Genomic DNA, 14,402 nt, shown 5'->3' with positions numbered 1-14,402 from the left:
GGCCATGGCTCACGGGCCCAGCCGCTCCGCGGCATGTGGGATCCTCCCGGACCGGGGCACGAACCCGCGTCCCCTGCTTCGGCAGGCGGACACTCAACCACTGTGCCACCAGGGAAGCCCTGTCCAACTATTTTAAATGTCGTACCTTTATAACACATTTCAATATCTGGTGATGCAATCCTTCATTTTTTAGTCATAGTCCAAAATATTCTCTATGTTTAACTGTTTATTCTTTGCATAGTTTTCTTTATTTTGTATTGCTAGTTTCTTAGAGGTGATTAATTAGAAATGTGACTTCTAAGTTCTTTTAAATTCCTAGTTTAAATTTAGCCTTTAATACACTTTCCTCTGATGAATGTGAAACATGAAAGTTGATACCAGGTATCATTATAATTTTTGCCCCTTTTGAAATATTTTAATGACTTATTTTGCTGCTCAATGCCACAGAGACTTTAAATGAAAAGTATAGTGTTTGAAACTTGGTATTGACTTTGCTATTTGAATTTTAATTTACCATTTTTTTATACCTTAGGTTTAGTCCAAAGGCATCCCTTCCGCCACCTTTTCAGATGCATCTCTCAAGAACCTGTACTAAAGAAATGAGTGGTATGTTTTCTAAACATTATTTTTGTGATACATTATGGTTTCTGGAGCCTCAGCACCCCCCAAAAAATATCTAATGCTGGCTTTTGACATTGTTCTCACCTTCTCCCACTTGAAATACATCTCTCCTCCCCTCTTTTCTGATTTCTTTAAGTTATGAATTGAAGTGATCTAAAGAGAAAGTAATACCTCCAAGGATATCATTATTATTCTGACTTGAGGCCTTCCTTGCACCAGACCTGTTCTGTTTCACGCCCACGTGTTACCTACAGAGATATTTGTGTCCCTTGTCACTCTCTTACTCATTAGAGAGTAAGATTTAAAGCACATAAATAGGGGACTTCAACTCATAAAATAGTTTCAGATACTCTACCATGTAAAATCTGGGCCCCTAAACTATGTGTATTGACCACTAAGCATCTAAATATGAATATAAATATATAAAATCCAAAAGGGCTGTTAAGAAATCAACACAAGACATAATAAAGTTGAAGAATCTGAAGATTAGAAGTGCACACACTCATCTTGTCTCCTCCAACCAAAGTGTAAATTCCCTGCTCTTAGACCCACCCAAGGGATACAGTATTTTCAGAAATTATGCTGCATGAAATTTAAATGTGGTTTTAAATGATTTGCTGCTTTAAGTGTGATTCTTACTGAGTTGAAATCATTTTTTTCCAAAGGAATATATCTCCAGTATTTCTCATGGAAATTAATTGAACAATTTGATTTTTGTTTATGTCAATTACTTTTACATATGCATTTTCTGAAAAATGACTACTCAGTAAAGTCGTATACCCTTTAGAGGCTGTAAATCCTTTACATTAGAGTAAGCTTTTTCTGCAGAACCAAGAGGACTTGTTTCAGGAGGATTATGATTCACCCAACAGCTGATTTACACACACTTATACATTACCCCTCCTACCTTCTGGCAGCCTAAATTACTTCCTTGATTTGTTTAACAAAAGGTACGGAAGTTTAGCTGACTCCAGTGGCCCCACAGAGCAGGTGCATTTGCAAAGCCTCCAACTATATGTCAGCTGCTGACTCTCTTTAAGGGAGGGACTGGCCAGTTCCAAGAAACTCATCTTTTCTTTCTTCCTGGTTCTTTTATATATCATTATTTGGGAAGAACTTTATAAATTAACTGTGCCTTTAATAGGAAATATATGTGGACATCCTGGACCCTTCTGTTGGCTGAGCCAAACTAAGTCTCAGCAAGGGCAGGTCTCGTGCCCTATGGTGGGTAAAGCAGAGTCAGCATCCAGCCATCCTCAAGGAACAGCTCTCCCTTTGGCTTCCTGGCATCCTCAAAGGCCAGCATCCCCAAACCAGCCTGTGTCTCCACCAGCCAGTTTAAAAAATAAAATAAAATAAAAATTGTTGAATCCCAGCAGAAATACTGTATGATTAAAATATGAACATATTTTGCTTATAGATGGTAATTTTTAAAATACGCTGATCTGTATCTCAGTAAAATTTAGAAAAGGTTTGGAATGAATTTCATAGTTCTTAAAATACCAGAAATATCAGCTATTGAGGACACTTAAATTTCTTTATTGCCTTAGGATGTTAACTCAGGCATTCTAAGTTTTTAATACAAATAAATGTAAGAGAGCTAGCCAAAACTTTATAAATATTCGCTTATGAAAAATGAATGATTTGGATTGGAGAAATAAAAACAAATCATTAATAGTTATTTATGAGCACCAAACCTTTTACTTATGTTTATAAACTGAGGCTAGGATGATTATTACAGGTGGATCAATTTTTGAACTTTCATTTATTGCTAAATTATTTTTTCTCATTAATAAAGGGAAAAATTGATCATACCTTAAAACCTGGACAATTATTTATTTTTTATAAAATGTTCTTTGATCTTACTATTAAGGCATTATCCTTATGCTTTGTAAAATATAGTTTTAAATTTATCATTACATATATACCATTATTGTCTAAAATTTAACCTTTCTTAGTTGCAATTAGAAAATGATTGGTTAAATAATAAATTTCGGGGCTTCCCTGGCAGCGCAGTGGTTGAGAGTCCGCCTGCCGATGCAGGGGACGCGGGTTCGTGCCCCGGTCCAGGAAGATCCCACATGCCGCGGAGTGGCTGGGCCCGTGAGCCATGGCCGCTGAGCCTGCAAGTCCGGAGCCTGTGCTCTGCAATGGGAGAGGCCACAACAGTGAGAGGCCCGCGTACTGCAAAGAATAAATAAATAAATAAATAAATAAATAAATTTCATTATTCTTTATGAGTTTAAATTAAACTATGACGTATCCTTGGAAAATAAAGGGGCTAGGTTCCCTCTCTGAGTGGCTGTTGACCTTCCTGGTTATTTCAGGGTTAAAACTTAGAATGAAATTGTCATGGTCCTGCTCTCCTAATCCTGCTCCCTTTGAAAGTCCCTTAACCCCCACAAGCCTGAAGTATAACAAAGCCTGAAGACACAAATACTAGGTAATGGGGATAATCTAAAATGTTAAGCATTCTGGTTAATTCTATCATATTTTTTAATTTAAAGATAATTTAAATCAGGCTGTTGAAAAACCAAATGTCACGCTTCCTGCCTCTTACACTTATAAAATGGATGAGGTTCAAAACCGCATAAAGGAAATACTAAACAAGCATAACAATGGCATTTGGATATCTAAGCTTCCACATTTTTACAAAGAATTATATAAAGAAGAACTTAATCAAGGAATTTTACAACAATTTGAACACTGGCCTCATATTTGCACGGTATGTTTCTTCTTATTCCTCCCTCCTGATGCCTCCTTCCCTGCCCCACTTTCAGATTCTGAGTTGTTAGTAATATCACCTTTTATTTGGGGAGCACGAAGCTCTTTACATAATATTGCTTCATTAATCTTTATGACTAAGATTAACACATACTGGTTCTTATTTATAGGAGAAATGTCACGGCTGAGGTCTGTGTGTGTTGTAATTGCTGTTTTTATAGATTTTAAGTTATTTTTAAATGCATTTAATATGTGATAATATATATACCATTTTGTATTGAACTGTTACCAATAGATACTGATGGTTTTGTCATTTTAATAACTTGAACTTAACTGGTAATAGAATGTTTTTTGTTAGCCTCAAATTTTATATTCTTGTTCCTGAGCATTTTTTTTTTTTTTTTTTTTTTGTTCCTGAGCATTTCTAAAGACATTCAGCTGAACAAATTTTAGTTATTTTGGCTAATTATTTATAGAATACATCTAAAAAAATTAATACAGGGTTCAGATTTAAACTATTCACAGATTTCTTTGGAGAAAAATATTGAAAAGTGAGCTGACGTCTATTTCCATGCCTGTTCCTACTTGAGAATCTATTATAATAAAACGATGGATCAGAGTAGTTTATTAGAAATCTTTTAGTTCATCCAGAGATAGAGACAACTAGATTTTTAAAACAAAATAACTAATTTTTAGATGTTTCTTAATGTTTTTATTTACATAGAATATATTCAACAAAATAACTTTTAAATTAGTGGTTACTTGGTGCTTCTAAGCTTACAGAATTGAATATGCATGACAATTATTGCTTGATAGAGGGCTTTCATTTCTTTAACTTAATATACATTTTGGCCCCCAACCCTGTTGGGCAGAGTGTGGGCCACTCTCTCTTATAAGCACCTGGCCTAAAGACAGTATGTATTTTTATAACCACTTCTTCCCCCAGGGCACTGACACCCACTCCAGTCCCATGGGCTTTCCAGTCAAGAGTCATCCATCCATCCCTCTATCTGTCTTATTTGTTCTTACATCATTCACTCTGCACCTGCAGGTACCATGCACTGCTTTAGGGGCTGAGACCACCTTAGGGCAATGTGATGTGCTGATGAATATACATACAGTGTGAAGTGGGAAAACAAGAAATGTCAAACTCTGAAATTATGGCTGTTTCCCTACCTATAAAGTCAAGAATGATCATAAGAATGTTATCCCTGATTTATGTTGAATATGGGGTTTATTCTTGTAGTGGGAATTCCTAAGGTTGCTATTCAATTCATTCCATTTTTACTCCTTTCTGCAAAGAATATTCTCACTGGATGCAGGTTTAGCAGCATTTGAGGACCCCCTTAGGTTTCCATAATCTTGAAGGGGACTTTTGAGGTTTCACCAGGCTGCTTGATTTGAAGATTCAAGGCCTAGAGCTCCTTTTTGGAATGCATATGGTTCTTTTATTTTTTTAATCCATAGACATTCATGAACTTATGTCTTCAATGAACTTTAAGCCCTTTTATTGTGAATATACACATAAAACTCACTATTAAGCTTTGATAAAGAAATGATCTTTGGAGTAAAAGAATTTTAAATTAACTTCACAAATTCTTCTTAATGTATTATGTTTCTAGTCACTTTGTTTTATACTGCATGATAATTACTAGTATTTGTGTAGCTTAATTTATGACTTTTGGGGGGAAATTTTCATCCTCGCTACTCTGCATATCTGCAAAGCCTCAAAATTTCTCTTGCTAGGACTGCAGGAGAGCGAGTACCTATCTCTTTGATGTTAAAACTTTATCTAAAATGGGTGGTTTCCTACTAAATTTCAGGTGCTGAAACGACTGATTTTTAATTTTTTCGTTGCTCAAATGCATCTCTATTGCATGATTATTTTCTGTCCAGGCAGTGAGGGTGGAATGTGAAGCAGAAATGTAATTTATCTTTCTTATCTCCATGCTGTTTCTCTCAATTTTGAGTAGGACTGTTTAGATGCAATCACTATCCATTGTCAGGTATGAGAATTTACTTAGTGAAACATTGTGTCTAGGATGACAAAAACTGCCAGTTTTAATGACATCTATTGATATTTTTCAAAACTGTTTTTTTAATAGCTCTGATTTTTTTTTTTAACAGCCTACTGGTAAACAGTTTCAAACTGTTACACCATGTTTATTTTTAGGCAGTTTTAAACAGTTACACCATGGTTATTTTCCCTTTCTTCTGACTTCTTGCTTTTCATCTTGCTGAAAAGCAGGAACACTGATAGCATGCCCAGGGCTGATTCTACTGCAAACAGGGTCAGACAGGTTAGAACACAGTGCAGAAATTTTAGGGTAAGAAAGACTTAGTAATGTGTATCTCCATGTGGCTTGTTGTGTAACTGAAGAAGAAATCTGAGTGCAGTGTACTTCTTTATTTAAAAAAAAAAAAAGTGCTTTCTCCCCCCAGTCATGTAAAATGTCCCATATAAAAATATTGAAAAATAAAGTTATAAAAGAAATAAAAATCACCCATCATCCTACCTCCCAGAGATAATCACTTGCAGGATTTCCATTTGAATATAGGATGGGTAGCATCAGCTCAAGGGACCAAATAAAAGCTCTGAAATTTTACCTTCATGAAGGTTTAATCAGCTGTATGCTATAAGTCACTTTACAAGGTTGTTAGATGGTATTTTGATGCAGGCAGAAGGATGCTTTGAATCTGTTGTTCTTAACCTTTTGGATCTCTCTGACAACAAAATGTGGATTGAGAGCTTTAAAAGCTAAAGAGAATATAAAATCATATTAACAGCGGTGACCCAGTTCCACAGTGTTCCTAGGCAACTTTCGAGGGAAATGGAACTTGTGCAGAAGCTGTCTTCGAAAGGCAAAGAGCCCAAGATGGCAGGCTTGACCAGTATCCTTGACGAAGGATACTGGCATCTAAGAATTGCCGTTGGGTCCTAGGAGAAGGATAGCAACATCTCTTGGCTGTTATAAAGTGGTGGCCTTATTAATAATGTTCTCCTTAATTGTTGTATTTGGCTAGTATTTATAAAATGCTTCTGTGAGCCACCCACTGACCTGGGTGCTAAGAATAACAGTAAACAAGACAGACCTGGACCTTGCCCTCATGGAACTTACTGTCCAACAGGGAAAATAAACATTGAGCAGATAAGGGCAAGCCTGCAATAGTTATGAAGGAGAAATGCAGGGTGCTAAGGAAACATGTAAACAGGAGGATGCGACGTAGTCTGATGAGTCAAGAAGAGCTTCCCAGAGGAGGTGTCTGTTACACTAAAACCTGAGAGATGAGTTGACAAAGTTAGACAAAGGTGGGAATGTTGGGGAAAAGGCACCTCAGACAAAAGAAACAGCTTGTGCCAAAGCCTGAGACAGAAAAACATGGCTTTTTCAGGAAACTGTAAGAAATTCAATAAGAAGAGTGGCTCAAGAAGAAACTCAAGAGGCAAACGGGCCAATTCACTTTATTGAAGAGTCATCATTTGGTGGAAACGTAGCGGGTCCCTGCCATGAGGTCACGCAGGATCCAGAGCCTCTGGCCGACTTCAATTTCTAGTAAAATTTCAAATCTTGTGACAATTACTGTTGAACATCAGAGATTTTGTTGAAATCCTCCACTCTGAAACATGGGTGGAGAAACGTCTCCATTCCTACCTGAGACAGAATATCTGTCTTTAGTGCCTTACCTGAAGCTGTGTGGAGGGCTGGGCGGCTCGTTTAGAGCCAGACAGGAATAGATGCACTCAGCTGAGAAGGCTCTCTGCCAGTAGCCTCAAAGACCTAGCGTAGGAGCATTGGGAGGCAACTTCAGGATAGTGGGAAACATTCTGAGTTCAGCTGGAAGCACCTCAGCCCTTAATTACAGAACATAACATTTAGTGAATGAGAACATAAAATGTTGTACATGAGAAAAAATACCTAATGACGCTAATTATTCATGCTTTTATAAAAAGGTTTTACTGTTAGTCTGTATTTTATACGTCATTTTGCTGTCCATTAGAAATCACTGAGCTTTAAGTCGTTTAGTCCTCTAATACCTCAGACTTTTAAAAATTCCTAAAGTTCTGGATTGCGTCAATATAGCAATTTCTGTAATATCAAAAGAGGCAACAGCAGTTCTGCCACTTACATATTTTTGTATTTTTGTATGTTCAGGAATTTGTCTTAACTTTAATTGTGGTAATTAATTATATAAGATAAAGCACCTGTCAGCCCATGCAAAATGAATTGCCTCTTTTTTTAAAGCCTGGATATTTCTGGGTTAAAAACAAATTGAATTTCTAAGGAAGTGAACATAAGTGAAACAGCAGTGATATATCCTCAGGCTTAGTGGTGTTGATACAGTCTATGCAGCCATGCCAGCAGAAGCAGCAATGAGAAGTAAAGCTAGGACTTGAAAGTACAGCCATAATATCTAATTGGAATCCAATTTCCTTTCTAACTTTTCATCAACAAAAAGAAATATGCAGTGAACACATTGGAACAGTTTTTAAATTCAGTTTCAGTGACCATCTGAATTGGAGAAAGATAAAAGAGCACTGTGGCGAAATCAGCATAGGGCAGTAGGGGAGTAATGTGACATTGCTGTTCTGGAACTTGAAACAGAAAACTACCCATAAGGCCCAATAGTACAATAGAAAGAGTTTGGGCTTTGCAGTTAGGTTTTTGCCCTGGCCATTTCTTAGTGGTGTTACTTTTAGCATATAAATATGGGCTTCAGTATGCTCTAAAATGTGACTGTTTCTTCCCATCTCTTAGGGTTGTTAGAATTAAGTTACACAAACTATAAACAGCTGCCAGTACAGTAAAAAACATAGCAGGTATATAGGGGACTTCCCTGGTGGTCCGGTGGTTAAGACTGTGCTTCCAATGGCGGCGGTGTGGGTTAGATTTCTGGTTGGGGAACTAAGATCCCACATGCTGCACAGTGTGGCCAAACAAAAAAAAAAAGAAAAGAAAAAAGAAACATAGCAGGTATATAGGAAAAGACAGCTGTTATTTTTCCAGGAACAGTCCAGCTTAAATGCAAGCAAGTTAAAACCCACTGGTAAACCAGAGGCATACCCAGCAAGCTCTACAGAGGAGCCTATCTCAATGAAAACAGAGGAAATGCTAAAGAGGGCAGAACAAAAGTTTAAATTGAAAAATAAGAGCAGTGGATAAAGGAAGTAAAACTCTTAGATGAAGTGAATTTCTGCCATCCTAGAGGAACAGATCCTGCTCCCCACAAAGGTAATGAGAAGCACATCTAGTACCTGCTTAGCTTAGAATGCACAGTGAAAGCCACAGCTGCCAGCCAAGATCATGCCCAAAAGGTCTGCACACAACTAACCAGGATAATGTCTTCCTGAAGGGGACCTGTGAACAAGGGCCTAACCTTGGGCCACACTAAAGGAAAACGGCTTGAAGTTTATCCAAACATAAATGGTTGTAGTCAGCATCAGTGCGAAGTCCTTACTAGGAAAGGGATGGGAGTGAAAGAGTATTAGCCTTGACATACATAATATCTACAAAACTACTTACCCAAGATGGTGGAGAAAGAGTTTCTCTGGATAGGTGGTTTGTGAACAGACAGGGTACCATCTACAAGGAACTTTTTACCTTTACCTTTGATTAAACCTCTGTGGAATATGCCACAAACACCTGTACTTTCTAAAACAGAAGCGACTAAAAATTATAACCCTTTCTGAATAATCTTGGGCGTAGCATGAACCGCTGCAGAGAGGGTGGCAGTTGTAGGTGGTCTGGAACGCTGAGTTGGGTGTTAGCTCATCTCAGTGTATTATCCTGCGTGCAGTATAAGCCCCACCCACTGCCCTTAGAGGCTTCAGATCTGAACCTATCAGTTTGTCTTCACTGTGGCCCAGTCAGGCCATTGGGGACCATTTCCTCATCTCTTTCTCAGTTGTCTAACTTTCCCAGCACTTCTCAGCATTAACACAAAAAGACTGAGCTCTGTAGAAGGTCATCAACCAGTCTTTCTTTCTGTGAACTCGCTAATCATAGGGTGCAAGCTTCTGGTCAGTGACTCTTTGATGTTTTAGTTGTTGCTTGGTACCCAGAGGTCTTTACTGCCTGCTGAAATTGAGTTTTTTAATTGGTTTGTTTTTGAGTTCCAAGCCACTGCTAATAGTTGGAGTGCTGGAAGGCAGGTCTCCAGGTAAACGTGATTTTACCACACTGTCTGAGGTTGGTATTGGGTGGTGACCATATAAAATGAAATTTAAAATGTAATTTAAAGCTTCAACACAAAGAACTACTACCCAATGGAAACAAAACTGTGTCTGAATGAGACCCATACAACTGCTTTGAAACATTTTGATTTAATTGGACAATACCAATTCTGTTACAGAATCCCAAAGAAAATTCTAATTCCATGAGAAACAGTAAGTTTACCTCAGCAGCCTATGCTGCAGAGTTAGCAGGTGAGCCTTCATAGACTCAAAGGAGTTTGGCTTCAAGAACTTTACAGCACAGGTAAATTAGGAAGAAGTAAAGACCTCTTAGAATTAAGAAGACAATTTCTAGGCATATAGCATGAAGACTTCTATTTTTGTGAACTTACAGGGCTCCTGAAGAAGTTGACGTTTTAAGTCCTTGAGTCTCACATCTACCAAACCTAAGCTGTCAACTCCAAACTTAACAAAAACTCAGAGGGATGTGAAAGAAGTATCTCATTCAAGTTGTGATTCCAAATGAGGCAGAAATCAAGCTAAATATAATGAACTTGTGGGAATAGAAGGTTTAAGGCATGTTAGATACTAGAATCTTCTGATGATCGCCAGAGGGGATGGCTTGAACTCCATGGTGTAAGGCGTAATCCTTTAGGTTACCTACCTGTCTCTACTGTTGGGAGGTGGAGGTAAGGACCCATACATAGTAAATCTATGGCGTTCCAGGTCATGCCAGTTTCCAGTCATTGGACTGGCGATTTTGGGGGTGAATATCCAAAACCAAACACAAAACTGAAGAGCCACAAAACAATGAAAGCATGGAAGAAAACGGCAGGATTATGATCCTGAGTCTTCTCCTATAGAACAGAAGGCCTTTTGACCCCCTTCTCAGGTATGTACCTGAATCAATTAGACTACAGGAACTATTGGGTTGGCCAAAGAGTGCCTTTGGTTTTTAAGTAAAAATAAAAGACACATTTTTCATTTTCACCAAGAACTTTATTGAACAACGTTCTCACCCTTTTGTTCCACTACTTTCTGCCATTTTTCAGGCAACTTCATAATTCCGTCTTCCCAAGATGTTTTATCTTTTTGAGCAAAGAACTGTTCCAGCTGCCTTTTACAGTCTTCCAGGGAATTGAAATTTTTTCCATTAAGAAAATTTTGTAAAGACCTAAATAAATGGAAATCCGAAGGTGCAATAATATTTGGTGAATACGGCGGATGAATCAGAACTTCCCAGCCAAGCTGTAACAAGTTTTGCCTGGTCGTCAAAGAAACATGCGGTCTCACGTTATCCTGATGGAAGATTATGCATTTTCTATTGGCTCATTCTGGACACTTTTCGTCAAGTGCTGGTTTCAGTTGGTCTAATTGGGAGCAGTACTTCTTGGAATTAATTGTTTGGTTTTCCTGAAGGATCTCATAACAGAGGACTCCCTTCCAATCCTATCATATACACAACATCACCTTCTTTGGATGAAGACCAGCCTTTGGTTGGTGGTGGCTCATTTCGCTTGCCCCATGATCTCTTCCGTTCCACATTATTTATTGTACAATATCCACTTTCCATCGCCCATCACAATTTTTTTTAAAAAAAAGAACATTTTCATTACGTTTAAGTAGAGAGTCAAATGTGGAAATATGGTCAAGGTTTTTTTCGCTTAACTTATGTGGAACCCAAACATCAAAGCGATTCACATAACCAAGCAGGGGCAAATGATTTCAACGCTTGATTTGGATATTTTGAGTATGTTGGCTATCAACCGCGTGGTATAACGTTGATTGTTCTCAATGAATGTCTCTATTTGATCACTATCAACTTCAACTGGCCTACCCGAACATGGAGCATTGTCAGCGAGAAATCTCCAGCACAAAACTTCGCAAACCACTTTTTAAAATTTATTTATTTTATTTATTTATTTTTGACTGCGTTGGGTCTTCATTGCCATGCACGAGCTTTCTCTAGTTGCAGCAAGTAGGGGCTACTCTTCATTGTGGTGCGTGGGCTTCTCACTGGTGGCTTCTCCTGTTGCGCAGCACGGGCTCTAGGCATGTGGGCTTCAGTAGTTGTGGCTCACGGGCTCTAGAGCACAGGCTCAGTAGTTGTGGCGCACAGGCATAGTTGCTCTGCAGCATGTGGGATCTTCCCAGACCAGGGCTCGAACCCATGTGCCCTGCATTGGCAGGCAGATTCTTAACCATTGAGCCACCAGGGAAGCCCCCCAAACCACTTTTGACATGTTCAATCAGTCACAGCACCTTCTCCATACACTGCACAAACCTTATTTTTGCGTTTCAGTTGCGTTTTTACCTTTCTTGAAATAATAAAGCATGATATGTGGAAAATGTTGCTTTTTTTCTTTCATCTTCAGTATTAAAATGGCTACACAAAAATTCACCAGTTTTGATAAGTCTCTTTTTAAATGCACACTGATATGATGGCTGTCACAATACAATCTAACAAAATCGTTTCAACTGAAGTTAAAAACAATTAAGTGCTACTAGAGCCATCTTACGGAAAAAAACGAACAAACCTTTTGGCCAACCCAATAGAAGTTGTAAAAGCACCCTCCTGAAAGATCCAACTGGAATGATTAGCAGCTGATTATCACACTAAGGAAATAATAAAAGCCATGTTTCAAATAGCTGTTGACTTACCTTGGTCATTTATGAAGGCCAGAAGACAGCTGTTCTGTTTTGGGGGATGAGACAAGAGAACAGCATGTAAATCTGGTCAGATGTACCAGAGCACAGTGAAGAGTGGACACCATACTGTAACCCACATTCCAGCAATTTCTTGCCTGTGGGGAGATTCTCATAGGCTGGGAATAGATATAGTAATAGGTGTTGTTTCTAAGCCCATTGACCAGAAAGTTAAAAAGAAGACACATGTTATGGAGGACAGGTGGTGATCACATTGGAATGCCTGAGAAAAGCAAATTTTCACTTTCATGAAAAATTTAAAACAGAGTTTAAGTTGAAAAAAATTACATTTGTCTTAAATTACATATATTTTAAATTCTAAACAATATGAGTTTCATGATCTTTTCCTTTGAATTGAATAACCCTTCAGCTATTCTCCAAAGATTGGCTAATGACGTACATGGACCAGGCATATTTTCCATGTCACTAAATTATCCATGAATAGTTGTCTAACATGTTGAAGAACATCTGAATCAACTCCAGTTAGTGTCAGGTTCTGTTCCTAAAGTCAGGCTTATGTTTAATCTTAGTATATGCTAATTTGAATTTAAAGAGGCCAAATCACTAGAGAACAAAGTGGAATTAGGCACATAACTGGCTTATGAGATCAAGAAGAAGCCAGTAAAAATTGGAAAGTGGCTACAATTCAAGGAACTAGTCATTTGGGGATTGCTGGGGGCTGGGGTAGGGTATCTGCTTTAAACAATGAAAATAAAACTGCTGAGGAAACCTGCCTTCTAGTTCAGATGATTATTTGGCCATTGTTTGTACTTTGAATAAACTCAGGCTTATTGGTCAAAAATCTACTTTATAGGCTGACTGGCAAAGCTTGATATAAATGCTACTGGCAAAGCTTGTTATAAATGCTCCAGACAAAGCCCTGGAAGCTTACTACTTGCAGGTGATCTTTAAGCATTATTCTGGAATAAAGGCCAGAAAAGTGGGAATTCTCTTGTCCTGACCAAATTCACATCAAGTGGACCTAATATTCATAACTTCTGTTAAGATAGTAATCCCTAGTTAAAAGATCTCAGTGTGCTGGTCATGTTCAGAGGTCATGTTTAGAGGTTTGACAGATTTGACAATTACATTGTTAGGTAATTGGTCCTGATTGCGTCTAAAGCACAGGTGGGAATGGAAGCTTTGGGGCCAAGAGTGGGGGAGATTAGTAAACAAACATTGAAGTATCTCATATTCCCAGTTAACTTATTGGAAAGAAAAGGATCATTAAACTGAAGAACTGTTGTCCTCTTTTGGGTTAGAAGAAGCCATGTGGACAGATAGGGCATGCGGCATGTGAGAGTTATTTTAGATGAATAAGATGGACTATATTCCATTGAAATTAGCCTCTGGCATCCACTTCAGAGAAGGTGTTGCAAAGAGTTGAGAAGATGTTGCTAGGTGAAGTCTGAAGAAGGGTTTTAAGATGGGCCCAGCAGGCTCAGCTGGCTTTGAATATGGAGGACTGCCATGTCTAAATCTAAAATTGTACTAACTGGGATTCTTTTTTTTTTTTTTTTTTAACATCTTTATTGGAGTATAATTGCTTTACAATTGTGTGTTAGTTTCTGCTTTATAGCAATGTGAATCAGCTATACATATACATATATCTCCATATCTCCTCCCTCTTGCGTCTCCCTCGCACCCTCCCTATCCCACTCCTCTAGGTGGTCACAAAGCAGCGAGCTGATCTCCCTGTGCTGTGTGGCTGCTTCCCACTAGCTATCTGTTTTACATTCGGTGGTGTATATATGTCCATACCACTCTCTCACTTCGTCCCAGCTTACCCTTCCCCCTCCCCGTGTCCTCAAGTCCATTCTCTACGTCTGTGTCTTTATTCCCGTCCTGCCCCTAGGTTCTTTGGAACCATTTTTTTTAGATTCCATATATATGTGTTAGCATACAGTATTTGTTTTTCTCTTTCTGACTTACTTCATTCTGTATGACAGTCTCTACGTCCATCCACCTCACTACAAATAACTCAATTTCGTTTCTTTTTATGGCAGAGTAATAGCCATTGTATATACATGCCACATCTTTTTTATTCATTCATCTGTCGATGGACACTTAGGTTGCTTCCATGTCCTGGCTATTGTAAATAGAGCTGCAATGAGCATTGTGGTACATGACCCTTTTTGAATTATGGTTTTCTCAGGGTATATGCCCAGTAGTGGGATTG

The 14,402-nt window shown here is 38.3% G+C and overlaps 1 protein-coding gene across 2 annotated transcripts in view; it reads left to right on the top strand.

Moving 5' to 3' along the window:
- TDRD7 (tudor domain containing 7) overlaps positions 1-14,402 on the top strand; it is a 90,449-nt gene that overhangs the window by 39,557 nt on the left and 36,490 nt on the right. For both annotated transcript variants that reach the window (XM_007110590.4, XM_007110588.4), the window contains exons 5-6: positions 533-606; positions 3,129-3,346. In XM_007110590.4, coding sequence (XP_007110652.2) covers positions 533-606; positions 3,129-3,346 — 292 coding nt within the window. The remainder of the gene's footprint in view (positions 1-532; positions 607-3,128; positions 3,347-14,402) is intronic.

Source organism: Physeter macrocephalus, chromosome 9 (genome assembly GCF_002837175.3).
Source record: "Physeter macrocephalus isolate SW-GA chromosome 9, ASM283717v5, whole genome shotgun sequence".
In the NCBI taxonomy this organism is placed as follows: Eukaryota; Metazoa; Chordata; class Mammalia; order Artiodactyla; family Physeteridae; genus Physeter; species Physeter macrocephalus.
The sequence above is the reverse complement of the archived record's forward strand: the minus strand, read 5'-3'. Positions and strand labels throughout refer to the sequence as shown.